The 21,373-nt window shown below is 42.7% G+C and overlaps 2 protein-coding genes across 3 annotated transcripts in view; one reads left to right on the top strand and one right to left on the bottom strand.

The window, feature by feature from the left end:
- Window positions 1–1,269: 1,269 nt before the first annotated feature.
- On the top strand, window positions 1,270–4,519 carry LOC133961378 (uncharacterized). 2 transcript variants are annotated; one of them, XM_062396461.1, is made up of 6 exons: window positions 1,270–1,651; window positions 2,249–2,584; window positions 2,684–2,938; window positions 3,015–3,059; window positions 3,172–3,257; window positions 3,694–4,519. In XM_062396461.1, the coding sequence occupies exons 1-6, from the start codon at window positions 1,588–1,590 to the stop codon at window positions 3,805–3,807; spliced, it is 900 nt and encodes a 299-aa protein (XP_062252445.1). In that variant the 5' UTR covers window positions 1,270–1,587; the 3' UTR covers window positions 3,808–4,519. The 2 variants fall into 2 exon arrangements, with proteins under 2 accessions (XP_062252445.1, XP_062252446.1); XM_062396462.1 differs by having other exon boundaries at window positions 1,271–1,651; window positions 3,018–3,059.
- A 1,590-nt stretch (window positions 4,520–6,109) lies between these two features.
- spred1 (sprouty related EVH1 domain containing 1) overlaps window positions 6,110–21,373 on the bottom strand; it is a 32,694-nt gene continuing 17,430 nt past the window's right edge. The window contains exons 3-6 of the mRNA XM_062397148.1: window positions 19,767–19,935; window positions 15,953–15,999; window positions 11,160–11,315; window positions 6,110–10,998 (exon numbers count right to left, since the gene is read on the bottom strand). Coding sequence (XP_062253132.1) covers window positions 10,336–10,998; window positions 11,160–11,315; window positions 15,953–15,999; window positions 19,767–19,935 — 1,035 coding nt within the window. The 3' untranslated portion in view covers window positions 6,110–10,335. The remainder of the gene's footprint in view (window positions 10,999–11,159; window positions 11,316–15,952; window positions 16,000–19,766; window positions 19,936–21,373) is intronic.

A 21,373-nucleotide genomic window follows, 5' to 3' on the forward strand; every position in this document is an offset into this window, starting at 1 on the left:
TCTCTCTCTCTCGCTCTCTCTCTTGCCCTCTCTCGCTCTCATAATTGGGACATTTCCTCAAACCGTGTTAACATTGATGTACGCCGAAGGTTCATCCTTCGCTAAAGGAGAAGATGTTGTCATAACTCCATGTGCATTGTCCTATCACCACCAAACTTCTGTATCATGATCAGAGTCCAAGCCTGAACAGCTTTATGTGTCAATATTTCTTCAGTCATTATTTTGTTTTTCAGGCAAAATGCAATAGTTGGTACTTTCCAGGGTTGAGCAATCTTGGTTTAAATTGTAAATCTAAGCATCAGGAAAAAGAAACTTAAAACATTTTAACACCTTTCAAACTAAATTGAGCAACAATAATTTACTGTATTTATTCCATTGGTCTATTTTCTCTATTCAGGATTCCTTGTTTCTCATTGGATCTCTCACGTGTAGTGTCTTTCCCCCAAAGCACAATGAAATAAACGTTATTATTATTATTAGAAGTAGGAGAAGCAGTAGTAGTAGTAGTAGTAGTAGTAGTAGTAGCAGAAGTATTAGCAGTAGTGGTAGTACTATTATCAGCTACTCGCAAGAAGTTAGGAGTAGAAATGAAAAGCTGTGAGGTGAATTTTTGGATTTGGTTTCGTAATGTCCTTCATTTCCTCACTGAACCGCAGCTTCCTCAGCTGACGACCATTTATTGAAAATCTCTGCTTTATTTTCCATCTCCTCTCTCTGCTCCGCCTCTTGTCCGTCAGCTGCTGCTTCTTCTTCTGCTGTATTATCAACCATGAGATAAATTATATATTTTCTTTTGTAGAGTTTATTATTTACTTTATAACCAGACCCAAGGTAAGATTCTTGTTGCGTTTAATGCTGATTTTGTTGTATCTTTGTGTGTTGACAACAGATTTCATTATAAAGACTGGATACACTTCTTTCTTTCTCTCTTCCTCTCTTTCTCAGTATATGAGTAGGAAGTGAGAGGCAGCTTCTCGTTTCTACTGAAGAAACCATGTTGCTCGTCACTCTGAGGGATGTGTTGATTTATTTTCAGACACAGGGAAGTTTAAGATGAGACAACGACTCTGAGACATGAAGGACTTTTACTTGTTCATTTACTTGTTCATTTACTTTATTGGTCCACAGGCAAACTAAGTTCAATCCACAGCTGGAAACCACAGAATCACATTTCATTCACGTTAACATTTTGAAGCCCAAGTCAATAATGTTATTTATTAATCTTAGTACAGACATTGAATATGAACCTGAATAAGTTACATTAATTCAGAAACTTACTAAGTTAAGTTTGCAATTTGTTATTGTTTTTTTAACACAGGAAAAAAATAATAAATATGTGATAGAAATTCAAGCTCGACCACCTGTAAAATATAAAAGTCCAGATGTGAAACTGCTCCAGAGGGGTAACGTGTGTCGTCCTTTATTTGGACTGAATCTACTGATGTTTGCATCACTCATGTGAATGAGGTGCAAGTGTCTAAATGAAGCACATGACCACAGAGGAGACATGTCCCTAATCAACAGGAAGTAAACGCCACATTACACTTTCTACTAAGAACCGAGAAGCAGAAAAGAGAAAGAAGAAGAATGGATGAAATCAAACGTGTTAAAAAGTCTTTCCATCTGCTACTGGTGCTGATTCCATTTACAGGTGAGAATAAATACACTAACACAACTTTATCAGTGTGAATAACAAGAATAGTAGCAGATTGTTTGTGTTAGCTTTTAAAAGTGAAGAGTTTCACTGATGTGTTGTGGCACAAGTCTGGATCATTCAGGGGACTGATGTTTATGAGTACTTTAATATTGTAGTTATTTGTGTAATGGATCATTCCTAATATTTTGATCTGCCCTTTAACTCAAGGTTTAACTGTTTTGATTTGGTGGTTAAAGGTCAAGGTTTCAGGTTTTCGGCCTCTCGCACATCTCAAGTCTGAATTTCTTCAAATTCTGACCAGTTGTCTCATCGAATGAAAACTTAATGGATTCGATTTCAGTGATCACGTGTCAGAGTGACCTCATGAGTCTGGAAACAAATGTACGTAAACAGGAACAGGAACTGCATTCAAATGCAGGGAGAAAACTGTAGTTGATGTTTTTCAGCTTTATCTTGTCAGTCAAGCTCCATTTTGTATTAATTAACAAAGTTATGTGTAAAAGAATCCTCACATTCAGAAGTGTATGAAATTATGAGTCTTTTTCTTGGTGTAGTTTAATTGTTGCCGTCTCTCTCTCATTTCCTCCACAGAGCTCGCTACCCCATCTTCCTCCATCATCATCAGAGCTGGAGCTGAAGCCACTTTGCCTTGTGACAAAGTGAGAGATGATCACGTGAACTGTGGAGCTGCTACCTGGCTCTTCACTTACTCAGTGTGGACTGGAGCAGTAAACCTGTTTGTAAACAGGCAGCTCGACACATCTGAGATTTCCAAATCTAAAGCAGACAGACTGCGTCTTGCTGCAGACTGTTCTCTGGTTATCAGGGAGGTCACAGCTGAAGATGCTGGTCGATACGAATGCAGACAGTTCGACCTGAAAACACAAACACATGAAGTTCATCGGGTTTTGATCTCTGTGGTCAACGGTGAGTAAAAGAGTCTCTTCATAAAAACATTCTGATCATTCTGATGGACAAAGTTTCACTCATGTTATCTTTCTCTCACATTATCTCCATCATCACCAGTGACTGAGCACAGCAGAACTGATGAGGTGACGTTGAGCTGCTTTCTGTCACCATCTGTAATCTGCACTGAAGTGAAGTGGCTGTATATGAATTTAGATGTGACTGAAAACAACACAGACCTGAAGACATCACAGTCTTACTGCTCGGCCAATGTGAGCTTCTCAAAATATAAGATAAAGAACTATAGCTCATTAACATGTAAAGTGAAGGATTTTCACACTGAGGGAACGTTTTCCTTCATCTCTCCATCATCAGGTGAGAAAACACAGATCACGATGAACTGCTCCTGATCCAATGAATTCCATTTGTTAATACATTTCTTTTTCTCAAGAAGCAAAGAACAAACCAGCTGCAGGAAACAACGAGATGACAACAGGTACTGAATATTCGCTGCAGCCCCCTGTTGATGGATTTCATGTTAACAACATGTGTAGATACAAGAAGTTGGACTGAACAGGAAAGTGAAGCTCTCGTCCTTCTGTTCACAGACTGGTGGTGGTACATTCGTCTGGTTGTAGGTTTTGCCGCAATGGTGACATTGGTTGTGATTCTCATCGGATGGAGAAGAAACAAGGTGGGAACATTCACAGATAAGAAACTAACACGTCACTTATAGAGTTTATACCACTGCCCGAGTTTTTATTTATCTTGTTATAACGCTATGAAATAATCATGTCATCATAAGTTCTAAAGTTTAAATGTGAAAGTGAAAGTTTCTTTGTGTTTTGATACATGTTGTTATGCTGTGATGGTTTTGTTAGCACTGCATTAGGTAATACATCCTATTCTGTCTTTTCTTTTAAGTCCATATTTATCATACTTCCTTATCAATATTTGTATTTGTTGTGTTCTTTGAAGCACCTTGAACTACACTAACCTGATGAAAGGTGCTATACAGTTTGATTGATTGATTGATTGATTGATTGATTGATTGATTGATTGATTGATTGATTGATTGATTGATTGATTGATTGATTGACTGACTGATTGATTGTTTGTATATCCTACAGATCCAGGGTGGTGATGTTGCAGTGGCCTTCAGCACTGTGGAAGCTCCCTCCTCTTCTACTGGACCCTCAGCTGATCCCAGCAGCCTCTATTCCAACATCACGTTCATACAATAGTAGAGTCTCATCTGACATCGATATATTCATATTAGGAATTATTTGTTAAAACTTTCTGCTGTGAAAACAGAGTCACTCGTAATAGTGTGATTCTCAATAGACAGAAAAGAAACAGATGTGGGAACAGTCACAGAGGAACCTTTGATTTAGTTTAAACCACTGCCAAGGCCCGACAGTCTGTACTGTTTACTATAAAAAGTCACTTTTATTGTGTAGACTGGATTTAACCAGTTTTCTGCCATTTTATTGATTCTTGAAGTTTGTCGTCCAAAACCTGGAATATTTGATACTGTATCTTCATGTTCTTCTGATCCGGCTGTTACTCTTATACATTACAATGGTGACGTGTTATTTGTGAGAAAATTGTACTTTCTTGATTCTTCCTGTTCTGGGTTTGTACCGTCTTGGTTGATGCACTTATTGTAAGACGGCTAAATGAAATGTAAGGAAGTGTAATGTATGATGATATGATGTGAAAGATTGTCTATGAACCTATGTGTTGTAAAAAGCGTTTTGACCAGAGTGCCAGAAGGGGAAGCTATACTTTAAGTTACCCTTGCAATGTTTAAGTAATAATAATAATCATAAAATGGTATATCTTCATATAGATATCGTACGTTTAGCTTAATGAACCGGATTATTAATGCTCGAATATTGATTATTAGGTATTTCCCATTAAATTAAACTTTGTACTGAATAATCAGTTAATTTATGTTTGTGTACTTTCAACATCATTTTAATATCATTAATTCATATTTTACACATTTTATTACAAAAGCTTTTTAATTAAAATGTTAAAGCAAGTTAAAACTGTGATGGGCATTAAGAAGAAAGCTATAACAAAGAAATTTACCTGCTCACAGGTCTTAACTGGTTTGGGTCTTGATAAAGTTTTTAAAGGAAAAATTCAACTGCAGATTATACTCACAACATTTCGACACTCACTCACCATGAGCCGAGCAGAGGCCAGAGGTCTTCTGTTCTCTTATTATACACACAGGATAAAAGATGATACACCTTTTACATTTCATTGGAGATGAAGAAGAAGAAGAACCAGTTTCTGTTAATGGAGGGAAAAACTGCTGAAAGACTACTCTCCTGCCACCTACTGGCTACTACAGGTTAGTTCACATCAAACTAGAAAGACTCAATAGTGTCAAACAAACTCAATCAAGGTGCAACATATTACACACTCACACACAAAGATACAAGCTCCCTTAATGTAAGAGTCATTTACTGAGCAAACACTGAGAATTTCAAAAAAAATCAATTCAAAAATAAATCCTGGATCCACCCCCGATCCAGATCAGCACCAATATCTCTCGTCATTCCAGAAGTGTCGTCTTATCCATCTGGTAGTTTTTGCTTAAGAACAAACAGTGTTGTGCAAGTTCACACCTCATGAACTAGTTCAAAGTTCAGTTCATACAAGTAAACATTAATAGTTCACGTTCATAGTTCACAATTTAAATTCTGAACTACTTCATAGTTCAGTTCATTTAATAGTTTTAAGGTGGAAAGTGAGAATGAAAGACTTAACTTGTTAAAGAAAATCTTATCCATCACTACCCCTTGCCTTTACTGTCGGAATCTTTATCAGACAGTGTGTAAAAATCCCTCAGATAATAATAAAGTGCATCGGATCTCGGATGTAGTTGCTGAGTCTGCGTCTCTGCTTTCTCTTGCCATCTGTATATGAGACCAGAGCTGTTGTGTTGCAGGTATGGCCTGCCCCTTTAAGGAAGGTTTGTAGTGTGTGACGTAGTGCACCTGGGTATTGTGGGAAAATAAATACTCTAAAAGTGTGTTTATAAATTTGTCTGCCTGTGTGTGCATCTGTTTACAGCCCAAACGTTATTGGGTAGGAGTGTCGGAGCTACGAACAAAAAGTGTGTCGTGTTCGCTGGACTTTAATAAAGTTACACATAAAAAGTTTCCTGGCGTCTATACACGAGGACGCTACAATATGAAAGGGTTCACCGTTCAAATCATTATTTGTCATTGAGTTGCATTCAGTTCACACGTTCTTTTGCGTTCGATCATGCACAACACTGCAAACAAACAGACGGGTGAAAACAACATCCCTTGGTGGAGGTAAAATAAGTTCTGTACCTTCTTCTAATCAATGTTATACTTTTAAGGTTTGACTTCTTCATTTATTCTTCTTCTTCTTCCTGCCGAACACATAACTTCATTGTGTCCGATCTGTCGTGACGACCACATCATCAGCTTGAATGAACTTTAGCCTCTGTACGTTCAGATGTAAATAGAGGAAACACAATAAAGCCTAGACAGCAAAAGATTAAAACTCACCATTTTATTATGATAATGTTATTTGATATGTCAAATTACAAGTGTATGATGTAACATAAAAACAGTTACAAACATATGTATGCATATTTACATTATATATTTATGAAAAGTAATGAGCTACATCTGTATGAAGAAAATACAACTATGACATGAGTTATTGGGACTATACATTTTACATCATATACTTGGTATTCTCGAACCATGAGAGGAAATACCTAGACGTTTAGAAACCAATATAGAACCAGAACGAGAGATGTTAAATTGTAAGATGGAAACTAGGATGGACGTGAGGCACTTTTTTGAGGTTGTCAGGATGTGAAAGCCGATGGCACTAAAAGGGGGGAGGGAGGGGGGGGGGGGTGAGGAGAGGGAGGGATGCACAGGAAAGAAAATATGCACAAAGAGTGGAAAATAAAGACAAAGAAAGCAAACAGGCAGTGTTTACAGAATAGTTAAGAGTAGTACCATTTATACTGCAAGTTTCAAAACACAAATGTTTTCCACTATTTAGAACTAATCACATAAATGTTACATCAAGCGCTGTAAGATGAAAAAAAGCTTACATAGAGTATCATCAGTGCACCAAAGCATCGGGGAATCGAAACATAACCACTCAACTGCTGTGAAAAGTAACCGTCTTTAAAAACAATACACTGAAGAGAAACAGGTTTATATAGCTTCTTTCTTTTTTTTTTTACTTTTTTTTTTTTTTAAATCTACACAATGTCAAGAATGTACACTCGTATGCATTCCCAAAGATATGCACACTTTTTCCAAGATTGAAAGAGAATAAAAGACTAGCAGCAAAGTGGTTAAAACTGAAGTCTTATATAATGCAGGTCAAAAAAATATATATATTAAAGCGGACAGACACATGTTGCATATATATAATACAGTACATGACAGGAAGTTGCACTGTGCTGGTTAATGCAGAACGAGAAGTGTTATTTCAGCATTCTCTATACTTTGTATAAATGCACATCCTACATTTTGCTTCTCAGCCAGCAAGTTTTAATCAGGTTCATCAAACCTTGGTTCAGCTCGCAATGAATGCAGGGCAATCCAATTCCAATGGGAGAATATGGCGGCCAACCAAACATTTGGTTACACACCAACCCCACACGCACACGGAACATACACACACGCACACACACGAGAACACACAGAGTAACACTCGCGCACACATGCACAAGAGTCCACTTCCTCACGCAGAGCAATCGGACAGTTATAAACTCGCCGTCATGGTTGAACGGCGGCGTCGAACGGCGAGGCCGCCGGACGCCGCCGGAGAGTTTTAGGGTTTAACAGTCGTTCATAGCTGATTTTCTCTGTCAACACAATAAAATTAGTGATTGTATCTAGCAGCTTTATATGTGTATGTAAATATATATATATTTATATATCAAACTTTTGAAACAAGTGGACTGACACAACTGTACCGTGTTAGCACTATCCTTCCTTCTACCGTACAAAACTAGAGAGAAACTCTATTAGAAGCTCAATAGTCATTTTCCATCACAGACGCCCTCTACTTTTCAATGTGAAATAATACTAAAAGGTGACCTATGTACATAATGCTGTCAATTGAAGCTACAGTATATGCTGACAGCGACGATAAATACAGTTCTATCTTTAAAATTTCCACAACAACAAAAATAAAAAGACAAACAAAAAAAAAGAAAAGCTGGGATTATTATCAGTACTTAAATATAGTGTTAAGTATTTACAGGTGTTTGGAGTTTGGTACAAGGAGTTTGTTTGTCTGCCCACGTAGCTTTAAAGTGTCCTGTTCCCGTCACTGACTCGCTCTGCACGGAGGTCAATGTGTTTCCCACGTTAGAAAGTTTGCATAGTAGGTAAAGGGAGCATCGGTCGGGGGGGGCGGGGGAGATGAATGTTTATCCTGCCTCGACATTTCTCTGTTGTTTTTTAACCAGGAGCGACGGGAGGCGAGAAGAGATGCATATCTGTTAGCAACAGCAAACATGGCCGTGGTCGCACCAATTTGGCTGCACATTTCAAACATGCCTCAGGGAGGGAGAATTTCCGCCGGATAGCCAATCAGAGCTGCTGTTCCTCAGAGTAGTTAAATGTTTTGTGAGTCAGATATGTTCGGTTTTGGTTTGCAGCCTGCCCGCCCTCATTAGCTGTCTTTTTCCGAGGGTCACGCGAGAGAGGAATCAATGCCGCTCTCATTCTGTACGGTAAACATGAAGCTACAGCCAGAATCTGGTTAGCTTAGCTTAGCTTACAGACTGGAAACATTGGGGAACAGCTCGCCTGGCACTGCTCAGAGCTGAGAAATCCACCTACACCTCTGAAGCTCCCGGATTAACACGTTACATCGCGTTTGTTTACATGAGCCAAGTGTAGAAATGATAAGTGAATTTTTTAAGTGAATTAAATGAAAAAGGATACAACGTGTTAAAGAGGGGGTTTTAGAGGGTTTAAGTGAATTTCCTGAAATGACAAATGCATCTTCTGATCATCTCTCTGTTCGCTGTTAGACACGAGGACGTTTTGTGAAACCTGATGCTGGGTCAGTACTGTTAAGAGTCGAAGCCTTAATCACATGGTCAGTGGTAACGTTACATGACATCAGATCACCAGTGCATATGAGGACCTAAACGTGCACACACACACGCACGCACGCACACACACACACATTCATAACATCCGTATGTTTTTTTGTCTTTTCTGTTTTCAAACACATGACTAAGATACTCTAAGGTATTCCTGCAACAATGCATTCATTCACTCGGCCTGTTTTTAAAAGAAGACACATGGAAGGAGTGGACTGACGTTTCATGGGACAAATATGGGAATTTGAAGAGGGTGCCGCAACCAAAGCTTGGAGAGCAGTGCTTAGAGGAGGGTTTCCCCTCACACCAAATACGATGTTTAAATTAGTAAAAACAATTTATGTACAGACTAATTCTGAAATCTGAGAGTGTTCTCAATCAAAGAATAGCCTAATTTAAGTGCCTCATCAGTTTAACCAAGGAGCACTGTAACCCCTGTACTCACCAAAACAAAACTTGCTGGTTGAGCAACATTTCAGCCTTTGTTTCAAAAAAAGAATTATAAAATGAGCAGGAAAAATAACAATGAGGAAACAGAACAACAATTTCACTACAGCAGTAAATAAAAGGACTAAAAGTGAGATTCACTGGAGTAAATGAAATCGTCATGTGTCCGGTTTCGGTTTGAATGGTTCAAGAGGTTCTAATGCTATTTTTGTGGCGTGGAAAACGCTATTTTCGGGGAACTGAGCATGGTAGAGTCGTTACCATTTTCCCCTTCTAATCATGGAATATACCTTTATTTTGGAATGCAATCAGATGGTCTGAATACCTCGGGAAGGCAAGGTCATCATTGAAACATCTTATTATGAATGTCAAAAGCTATACCAGCTATACCTTCAGAAACAAGCTTACGTTTTGAGTCGATGGAAAAGGAAAACAAGGAAATCAATTGGCCAAACATCCACCACAGAAACATCTCTCAAATGTTAGAATGACACTAAATATGGTGGAGTGAGTACCCCAAGAATTAGAGAGGGGTACCTTTACTTAACGGGGGAAATACCATTTCTAGTGCACTTGTCTTCTTGTCCAGTCATTACATTGTCAGCAAATGCTTAAGCCGTAGAGGAAAGGCCACTGTTACCCAACTGCAAATTCACAATAAAGCAAGAACATATCCCTTTTAGCATACTCAAACAGCAAGAAGTTTTCTGAATGCAGAATTGTTTTGTTTTCTTTTTTGTGGTTATTTTGCTGCTCTCTGTACAAAAGACAATTTTCCTTCATAAAGTTACACATGACTTGTAGTAGAGTTCTGATATTTGTGGCCTGGCTCCATCAATGCACATGTGTGTGTGTGTATGTGGGTGTGTGTGTGTGTGTGTACAGATGTGTTTAGTAACATCTCCAAGTCTATTAATCTTGACGTTTCCTCTTCCTCTCCTTAGATTAAGCTCCTTGAACTTAGCTTGATGCTCAGAGCCCCCACAAAGCATATGGTTTGTCCTCCACCGCTGCTTGTCGGCGACAAACACAAACTGAAATCTCCAAAAGCCCTCAGAGCTGGGGATCAACAACATATCACCCCGTCTGAGAGGGGAATGAAAAAAGGATACGGCTTTTAATTTTCCGCTTTTATCCACTTCCTGTGTTAGCTAGCTTTGAGGGTGTCCCAGAGCCTGGAGTCGGGTCACCCCGCAGCCTTGTGCTTGCCCCCACAGCAGCGGCAGGCCTCGCCACAATGGTGGCAGGCGCGCAGCGGCAGGTAGCAGCACATGCAGGGCGCGATGAAGGAGAGCGCCACCAGGGCCAGCCAGCGTAGGCAGAACTGCTCGTCAGTTGTGTCACATGAGCAGGGGTCTGAGAAGTCGCCCTCGGAGTCGGACATGCAGTGGTACAGCATGCTCTCGGCACACAGCATGCAGCTGACTTTGTAGATGCACTGCTTGATTGGGTCGGGGGCATCTTGGCACTGCCCCCGCCAGTTGTCTTCGTGGTTAAACATCTCCCGGCAGTAGATGCAGCGCGAGCGCTCACCGTCCTCTCGCCGCCGCCGCCCGTTCTTAGACTTCAATAGGGACGAGGGCTGAGTCTTGATGGCTGTGTCAATTCCAGGGCCAGAGTGGGAGTCCCCACCGGGGCCGTCGGGGAAGAGGTACTCGCACTTCTTACTGTCCAGTTTTTGGAAGGCGTTGGGAAAGTCAAGGTCCTCGCGGTCCGAGTCCTGTTTCCACATGACAGGGTCGCGGTAGTCCCCGTAGCCACGGATGAGCACGTCCTTACGTGGGTTGATGCGAACGATCTCCTCCTCGTCCATGTGGAAACTGACGTGACGAGTCGTCTTGAAGGAGACCTTCAAAGGAAGAGAAATTGACACCCGTCAGTTGGAGGGAATTTGACATTCACTTTTCGAATTCATCAAGTTTTCACTCAACTCCACACACGCTCATAACCAACATAGGGGCTTCTGGGGAACATGCGATTAACGATTGACGGAGCAGAGGACAGGCAGACCTGTGGAGGCAGGTAGCGGCGGTTGCTGCAGGGGAACTCGTCGAAGGGATGGGCGCGGACGTAGCAGCCCCTGAACGGCTCGGTGGAGACCACGTTGTTCAGGGGAGAAAATGGCTCTTTCATTGGGGTGCAGAACGAGGGAGGCTCATCACACACCTGGAGAAATACAGGAAACAAATCAAGTAAGGTCATTTTAATAGGATGCAAATAACCTTGTGTTCCCCCTTCGGAGGACCTATATATAAATTAAAAAAACATGAATATTTCTGAGCAACCCAAGTAGCAATATAGCATTTTTTTTTTATGTTCTCTATGAAATTTTGTGTGGGTCATTATTACATGATTTATACATATACTATTATTTGCAGACATGAACATCTAGGATTTCCAATAACATTCAAAGGCACCACGGGTCAATCAGTTCACTTTTCATGACAGTTTTGACTCAGTGTTCTGTAGGCTGGTGCATGTTCCACTTGTAACCATCAGGGGGCATCCTGCGCCCACTCTTGGCCAAATGACTGTGCTGAGTGGTGATGACTCAAGGCCCTTCCGTTGAGAACTCAGAGTTCCCATCAGCCTTGCATGTGTTCCACCAAACATTTAACTGATGCAAAATCTCAAAACACAGGCCGAATTAAAGAGGCGCTCGAAACACGTAACGACAAAATAAATCAGAGAAATGTTGGAAACCAAGCGAGGAAAAGCAAATAGGAGCGCACATTCCTCCCGACTCACGCCAAACAATCGCATAATTACAAGAGGGAAGCTCAGTGTTGACCAAAGTGAGGATGACACGTCTATTAATAATAATAAGAAGAATATCTTGTGAATGTCAAAGACGAGATCGAATTCTGCAAAAATATTTCGACACATCTGACACAATGTAGTTGTAATAGAAAAAGTGTGACGCTTCAGTGCTCATGGCAACAAAGTGAAAAGGAATGGTTTCATGATTCATGTGTGCAGAGGTGAGGAGAGATGGGGGCGGAGAGTCACTTATTACATCACCAGCCTTCTGATGAGCTCTGGCGTCCGGCGTTATTTCAGTACAACCAACTTCCGGAGTGTTCACGCAGCAAATGACAGTAAGGGGTTGATTCAATTCTAAATATGAAGTTGTGTTGTCTCTCCGCCGAATAAATTATAAAACATGTCTCCTCAAGGTCAAGTCCAAGTCAGAAACACACACACGTGGACGGACACACGCCGAGGTATCTTCACACGTAGGATCCAACTGGCCTCGTTGACACTAACCAACTGGCCCTCTTTTCCCACACTCACCCCTTACCTCATCAAGGAAGGTTTAGTCCTCCTCTCTCCTCCTTCTCTCCCTCTCTCTGCTCTGCATGTGGAGGAGGCTGCTGGCTCTGGTTAGTCAGTGCCGTGTGTAAAGTAGCCCACGCCAGTGCTTTAACGCACAGCGGAAATCTGGTTTGCTCCCAGCTGCTGCTACAGTAATTACTGTCCTGTGGTTGCTAAGAGATGCTTCCTTTGACTTCTTTTTTTCCCCTCTCTTTCTCTTCTTTTTTCCCCCTCTCTCTCTCCCCTCCGCCTGCTGCTCCCCCCCTCTCAGCCTGCTAACACATGGTGTGTGTATGTGTGTGACTTTGCTCCCTTCTTGCCTCCAAACATACCAAGTGGTGTAACACATCCACAGCGTCTACAGGGGAATGTGAGGAATAGGAGACAGTGGAGGGAGAGAGGAGAAAGAACAGAACAGGAAAAAATGAGTTTGTGTTGAATTTGTGTGTGAGAGCGAGAGAGAGAGAGAGAGAGAGAGAATGGGAGAATGGGAGAAAGAGAGCAAGAGGCCAAAGAGTCTGCAGAGGGAATGTCATAAACCAGCTCCAGCTGGAGAAATGCAGCACAGAACTTAAAAAGCCAGATGACAGCTGTGTGTGTATGTGAGAGAAAGAGAGAAAGGAGCGCGGGGTGGAGAGGTGGGGGGGCGAAATGGGAAACAGACTTGGGCTTCCTTTTAAAGCGCTCGCCTAAGCCCCACCATTCAAAGGCATGCGTGGGGGCCAATCTGGAGCTGATCTGACCCTAGAGATGTGGCTGGGTGAGGGAGGAGAGGAGACGGGGGAGATGGGAGGGATGGAGGGGAGGGTGGGAGCCAGGGGCAACCTGGCTCCACACCAACATCAGGGATCCGTGCACTTCCACCCTCAAAGGCACAGGGGCTCAGGACGGGGAAGGCTGGGGTCGGCCCACATACTGGAAACCCACTGAGCGTACGAGCTCTGTGCATCACACAGAGAAGAGCATGGAGGAGAAAAGATGACGAGCGTGTTCACAAGTCGGATCGCCAGTAATAAAACCATTATGTCTGTGCAAAAATGCGTTTCTCACAGTCATGAAGCCAATCTGGCGTAGCTCGTACCTTTGGGTTTAAACATAAAGACAAAGGACAATCAAGTTACAGGGTATTTCCCACATATCCCTTAAAGTAATCAGAAATGCATATTCCTCTATTTATTTATTTTAACAAGAGTTTGATGAGATTGTGACTAGAAAACTGGAGAACCAGCTATTCTCTCTCTTTCCAACTACCAATACCTTCAATAATGAATTAACATGAAACCAGTCTCAAAGTGTGAGGCAGCACAAGTCAAGTAGGCAGAAGAACTTCTGTGAACTAAACTGATAAGAGAAAGAAAATAAACTTCCTGCCAGTGCTAACTTAGATGCGGATGTTTTCCTGTGGCATTCCAAAAAAATAAAAGTGCATTTTTCTGTGTACTAGCGTAAAGACTGTGGCGGTACGGCATAATTCTTGGCAGTGGGTCATAACAGCTGAGTAGGATGTTGTGCAACCATGTTGTTTTTTTTTAAATGGGTATAATATGTTGCATGTGCATATAGTGTGTGTGTGCGCGCGTCAAGGACATGCAAGTGCAAGTCTGACCAGATGCAATGCAAGGCTACCATGAATTCGATTATATATAGATATATGTGCATATATATATATATATATATATATCTATAGCGAGAGTACTAGAGAGAGAGAGAGAGAGAGAGAGAGAGAGAGAGAGAGAGAAAGAGAGAGAGTATTCCATCAGGATACATGTACTTTACAAACAGCAGTGTGAATGTATTTCGGAACATTAAGCCATGCAGATAATGTCACAACTCTTTCTGTGGTGGTATTCTCTACCTCTCCGGCTGCAGCACTTGCCACTGGCTCACTTCTCTCTTTCTCTGTAGCCCAGGTCTCAGACCGCAACATTCGGATGCCAAATCACCATGGTGACACCCTCGGTGGTTCACTCGCTGAACCTTGTGAACAACCCCCCCCCCCCCCCCCTTTACACCCCCACCCCACCCCCGCTGCCTAGCAACAGTGGTGCAATTGGATTTCCTGTATGTTTCAGGAAGATTCCTTAAAGAGGAACTTTGCCGGAGGAGCAGGAACACCGCTCGGCTTCCTTCGCTGCACATGGCCGGACACTAGGGCAGGCCGAAAGGGACGATGACAGGTCGCTGGCAAGTATAACAAACCCAGAGCTCGAGAACAGGCCAATGGTGTCGAGAGGAATGTCCAAAATATGATCAGGAACTGCTGGGGCATTTTCTATAAGCAGTCAGCGAAAAAACTGGAAACTACCTGCTCAGCAATACAACGGCTCTTAAAATAAATACTTTTTAAAGCTACCATTTTAGTTGCTTGCACTTTGGCACACTTCTGTGATATGTTTTGTTCAAGCTATACTTTTCTGTATACCGTACAGCGTGAAAAATGAGCAGGGTTGAATCAATACCTCTCTGACACAGTGTCAACCGTCATCAATTACAACTTTAACAAAAGTTGTACCTGTGGCAGGACAGTTGTGTGTACTGTGCTACATTACAGACGTGCTGAGGTGTCACTCAATGTTACAGGAACGGCCCTGCCTCCCCACTCAAGTGTCTTTTCACCTACTTTGCAATCTGCCGTCGAACAGGTGACCGACGTTCCTGTAACCAGCCTGATATCTAAAACAAATGAACATGGGCGTGTAGACTTGAACTATATAGCTGCTGCCTGTCTCTGCTTAAGACAACACAGCGCTGTTAGCCACACACGACACAACAAAGCGCTGCGTGCCAAATATACAATTCTTAACATAGTGCACCTTAACAGTTCTGAATCTGTCAACAAAAGGGGGCCGAGCCCCCGAGTGAACACATCTAGGTCGGAGAACATTTAAAATCCCAGAGCGTTTTCTCCAAGCTGCGTTTGAACAACCAGCTCCTGAGGCAATAGTTACATTACCTCAGTGTCTATTGTAACAGGAGTGACAGCTACCAGGTTAGATTGATCGAGAGGCAGCTCAGCTTGCTCTGGCACATTCGCTGGCCAACACCCAGCTTCACCTCAGGGTCTGGCGGGCACTGGTTAAACACCTGTAAATCTCTAAGAACAACTGTTTGAAAACAAAGGCAGGTGTCAGCGGAGAGCTGGGACACATCGGAGCTCAAACACATGGCGACGGGTCAGGCTATGACCTGCCTCCTATTCAATGGTGGGTGAGTAAAAAAATATGACTTTACATATCGGTACAGTTGGTGCAGCTTAACACTCAATCGACAAATTCTCAGTCCAATTTACTCCGTTTAAAAATGATCAGTGTGTTTAAAGAGGTTTAGATTTGTGAATTTGATGTACTGTAAAAAACAAATTTAAAAAAGTCAACTACTCTCCAAATACATTTGTCTAAATGCTCTTAAAACAGAGAACAATAAGACTCTCCAAAGAAAGCAAGAAAAACACACACAACACATTTTCTTTATACTGAAATCTCACTCACCGGTAGTCCATCCTCAGGAATATCCCCTTCCCCAAACGGCCGACATCCTGGAAGACAGGGAGGAAAGGATTCAATTCATGACTCCATATAAATGTAAGCAGTGTTACAGTTAAATAAATGAACAAAAACTTAGATCATGGCATTTAACCCATTTAAAAGCCCCTCACACATTCACCCAGAACATACTAAGATGTAGCCTCAGGTTTTTGAATACATTACAAAAAGGCACTAAAACATTGACTTTTAGTGTCTCAGCTAAATATGTTACGCAAACAATAAGAGACACTTTTAGGGTCAACGGGATCAAATTCACTTTTTCGTACAAATGCTTGCAACCAACAAGAAATTATCTATTTCACGCCTTAGCTACATTTTCGCGTAAATCAGATCAATTCATCGAATCTATTCCGACGTCAATAGATCCATCTCTTCTACAAAGCATGTTTGGGCCAATAGATTTACAACACTGATCCTTGTCAGGGCAGGACAGGCCAAGACTTCTGCTTTCCTCTCACGGTGCATAATGGGGAAATGAAAGCTGCTTTGTGTCAGTGGGGCACGCAGAACTTAATGAAATATGCATGCCTAGAATAACGTAACCCTGACCTTGGCTAAAACGCCATGTGCCATTTCCGCATCCGAAACACCTCGTCTGCTGATGCTGGAGCCGAGGCTTGTGTTTCAGGTATCAGGCTGACCACGTTACAGCTTTTCATTACCACAGAGAATTAAACTGGTTCTGTGGATGGTGGAACCCGAGGAGAGACACTCATGTCACTGGTATTTCTTACGCAAAATGCTGTTTTGTTAAATGCTTTTCTACTAATACAGCAAGTTCCACATTTTCCCAATTTTTCAGTTAGAAATCAATTATTTAATAGCCAAAATGCTATTCTCCAGAATCAAAAAATATTAGATAAATGTACTGTTGTTAATTTGAATAGTTTTCATATGTGAGGTTCAGCTTGTGCAATCTGAACCGGCTCTGGAAAGGTCTGTACTAGTCTTGGATGTCAATGCATGCTTTCCAGGTTTCACTGAATCAAATGATGAAGTACAAAAGCAAGACGGCAATAATGTCAATCAAACTATTCTGATATGAGATAACCACCTAGGTTTATCTGTAACATCTTAGGCATAACTGTGATTTACTTCGATCCCACAATGGTATTCATGTTAATTTATAAGTCTATAATGATATAATATAGAACAACTTGACATTACTGTCACCTCAAATGTACTGATGGCCAGATTAAAAACGTCATTCATACACAACTCCATTAAGAAAACAAACAGAGAAATAGATTTCAAGCAGCAGCCTGAAAACACTTAAGAGAGAGTTAATAGAAATAGAAATGGTTGAGGTTAGGTTCCTAGCAATGTTGAACAAATCAGTGATTAAGCCATTTCCACTGAGATGAAGGGGGAACTGGAAACTGTTTGTACCTGGAGCATGGGGGGGGTCCTTTTGTGAAACTTAGGTTCACCTAATTATAAGCATCAGTGAGCCTGTCTGCATTCAGGGAGGAAATACAGCAGAACATGGTAACACTGTCTCTGCCCCAGAGAGGATGAGAGGAATTCACTGGGCTTGTGTAAGACAGTCTGTCCATCAGTTTGTCTGTCTATCCCTGAATCACACGGAGAAAGGTGTGTGTGTGTGCGCGTGTGTGCGTGTGTGTGTGTGTGTGTGTGTCTGCATTGCTCCACTACTGAGAGAACAAGGCTTCCTGCAGCACGACTCTGGCAGTGCTGGGCCGCGAAGCTGCCTGAGCCATGTGCCCGATGTTTCCATGGCAACAGAGGACTGCAAGACTGATACACACACACATGCGCACACACACACATAGGCAAAACATATTCTCTCTCTCGCTGCCTCTTCTCTCCCCACGCACATTCACGCAGCAGTCCAGCAGCAGAGCGATGCAACAGGAATACAGAAGAACCTGGCTGCCTGGGCTGAGGAGAGGCGTTACGCAACACTGGCAGAATACAGAGGATGCCAGGAGAGAGAGGGGAGAACAGAGGGAGGAGAGGACAGCAGAGGAAAGAGTTGGGAGGGATAAAGAAGTGCAGGCACCAGGGGAGACTGAGCTCACCATCACCTGCTGCAGCTGACATGCACAGGAAAGAGTTGAAGCATGTACTAACAGAAAGAAACTAAACAGCCTCTGGGAGAGCTGAGGGGAATGTGTTTTCTTTACACTGGACAGCCACTGACAAGTTTAACTTTTCCCCACTGTGCATCCTGTTACAGGAATGACAACTGCAACTTAATTCCAATTTCAGAATTGACACATGTACCCTCTTTTCATCTTAAAATGTGTTATGTCCAGCCAACTGTCCGAAATCGATTAAAAAAAACACTTTCTGTCATTTTACTTGGAAAAATGGTGAAAAATATTTTCTGCCATTTAACTAATTCATCAATTGCATAACACAGCCTTAGACAACTCTGTCGTAAGCCAACAAAGCAGCCCAGCAAATGACCTCCCTCTCTGAAAGGTCACCCGCGTCATTAATTCAGTTTTACATTTACAGTAATCCATTATTCTCTGTTTTTCTGCTAAATTCACAGAAAAAAAGACCATGTACAAACCCGGCCACACACCTGTTGCCAATGATTACCTTTTACCTAGACTCTTCTGTCAGGACCTGCCCCCAGGAAGTTCAAATCTCAGATAATAGGTTGCGACCAAGAAGCAACTGACGCCCAACAGTGATAAGCCTTTACGATATGTCCTGCTGTACCTCCTCTATGCTCCCCAGGGTTCCTGGGTCTAGAGAGTAATAGAGATTATAGCTCCTGAGCCAGCCGCTTGTGTAACATGCGGCTGGGTGGTAGATTTCTGAGTTAGCAATTCTCCTGCTAATTGGATGACTTTGCAACCTCCTCTGGCATGGTACTGAAAAATAATGCTTATCAGGAGCAAAATTAAATCAGAGACTCAACTCCACTCAAGTGTAATATCTAGTTTAGCTTAAAATGTGTATAAATGCCAAGTTATACACAGCCAGACCAACCTGTTTTAAGACCAGCCTATCCAGTCTTCAAACTTACTTCAATGTCTGAGCAGCACAAAAGCCTAACCTGGTCCAGTTTCTTCCGACTAAAGCTCTGGCCCTATCTCCTGTGGCCATCTATTCTACGTCTCACCTCCTGCCTCCCCCCTTCTTTCTGAGCCACCCTCCCATTCTGTCCCATATCACCCACTACCTGGGCACAGGACCGCCCTGCCAGTCTCTACAGGAAGTGGAGCGTTTATCTGGGCAGCTGGCACTGATAAGATAAAGCAGGAGGGGTCATGCTTGGGTGACTGAGCAGGCAGCAGTGGGAGTGGGGGAGTCATCGACGCTAATCAACTCTATACATCTCTCCTAGAACAGATGCTAGGTCAGCCATTACGAGCTTGTGACAGGCAGTCAGGAATACAAGGCCGCAGACACCCAGCAGCAGAATGCATACCACGTTCGCACACATACACCCGTATTACTTTACACGTATTGGATGGCAGCCAGCACACACAGTATAGCGCAACCTCTTAAGAGGGAATTCCAAACAACCCTGGTGTTTTGTTGGCGGTGTGAGACGGTGAAAACGGGTGAGGGTAGTGAAAAGAAAATCTGTGGGCTGCTCAGATTTTCTGATACGGAAACAACAGCAGATGCTGGTTGCTTGATTTTGTAGTTGAGGTGCGTTCCGCTTACTTTCTACTGACTTTGTTATCTGGTTCCTCTTGCTTTTAAACTCCAGAAATTCACATATGCAGGCACCATAAACAATAGAACACACACACACACAGCGCACACACACCTTGGTTGATGTCCTCGATGGCCCGGCGTATGCCTCGGTCGAAGGCACGGGCGTCAGCGGGGCTCTGGAAGGTCAGTCCAAACTTCTTGTCGTTGATTCTCCAGTGGTGGAAGATGGGGTTGACCTTGTTGTATACAATGCCTTTCTGTAGGACACACTCCAGGACCACCTGGAAGCGCACACAAAAAGTTTGAGAAACAAGCAAATTAGCACTAATTTAAAGATGGGCTCAAATAGGAAGTACAAAAATGTACACTTTTGTTTATTTTGGAGTTACATTTGGTAAAGATATAAGTCGCTTGAAACTGCATTTTTCAAAGTTTGGATTTTGCTGATGAATCTCAGTGGGGAACACACATGTAAATCCCTAGTCTTTTTCCTCAGCCTAACCTGTTTAAATGTGTCACATTCTTTCATTCCAGTACAACATGGGTAAAAGGGAGAAACAGAGAGAGAGAGAGAGTGAGAGGAGAGGCCTGCATCTGGAACTACACATCACATCAGAGCTTCTAAAACGAAAAGGAAAAAAAATCACCATAAACCCAATAATTTCACATACTTTTTGGGATAATTTGTAAAACACATTCTAAATGGTGGGGTTTTCATTACAGTTGATGATAAAGTTGGAAAGCAGCGGTGGTGGCAGCAGAGGAAGGGGGGGCCCTGAGTGTGTTTTGGAGCCAGGCAGCCCAAGTGTGTGGCAGAGAGAGACTGTGTTTCCAAAGCCTATTATTAATCAGGGCTACTGGGCCGCCCTCCCGGCCTTCCTCTAGGCAGATTAAATGAAATGAGAGACAGCCATTACAGTCTTTGAGGTTTTCTACCGACGGACACGAGAGGTGGCTTAATGGGGTGTGAATGTGTGAGCGAGCGTGCACACAGCGATCTGCGTGAGCTGGTGTGATGAAAAGCTCAATGACCCAAGTGCTACACTGTGCATCTTCACAGCGCAAAAGCCTTGTCAGAGGATAACGGTCACAAACCAATACTCGATGGCTGAAAGCAGATGGCCCCGCTCCCCCTGGATCGGGACAACAGTCAATGTGTGCACGCTTTAAGACGCGGGTACGTGGCAGCTGTACGGGAGGATGAGGATATGTGATATGTGTGTGTCAGAGTGCGAGTGCACTGGTATATATTTCATTCTGAATGTCTGAGTGAGAGTTGCTTTTTACACCCTTTGATATGATTGTATCTGCATGCGGTGAGGATGTGCTTTCACAGTGTCTACCGTTGTGACACTATAACATTCATGTCTCCCCAAGAAAAGCAGGGGCAAGGGTTAAGCCTGTGTGTTTACCCAGAGGCAGTGGATGAAGAGAGGGATGGATGTGAGGAGGATGGAGTGGAGTTTGGGGGTAGGATGGGGTGAAGAGGTGGTGGTGGTGGTGGTGGTGTTGGGTCCTCTGTGCCTCTGGGGCCGATTGTGGAGGCGAGACTGAATGGAGCCGGGGCAGGTAAGGTGAGCGCACAGCGAGGCCGACGGAGGAGGAAGTATCACAGTTGCATGGAAGGACGATACTTAACACCGCATTCCACACTGTGCTCAGAGAAAAGAGAGGGGAGGAGCCACGCTGACAGAAACGGAACAGAGGCAGGGGAGATGT

The sequence above is a fragment of the Platichthys flesus genome, chromosome 10, assembly GCF_949316205.1.
Source record: "Platichthys flesus chromosome 10, fPlaFle2.1, whole genome shotgun sequence".
NCBI classification, from domain to species: Eukaryota; Metazoa; Chordata; class Actinopteri; order Pleuronectiformes; family Pleuronectidae; genus Platichthys; species Platichthys flesus.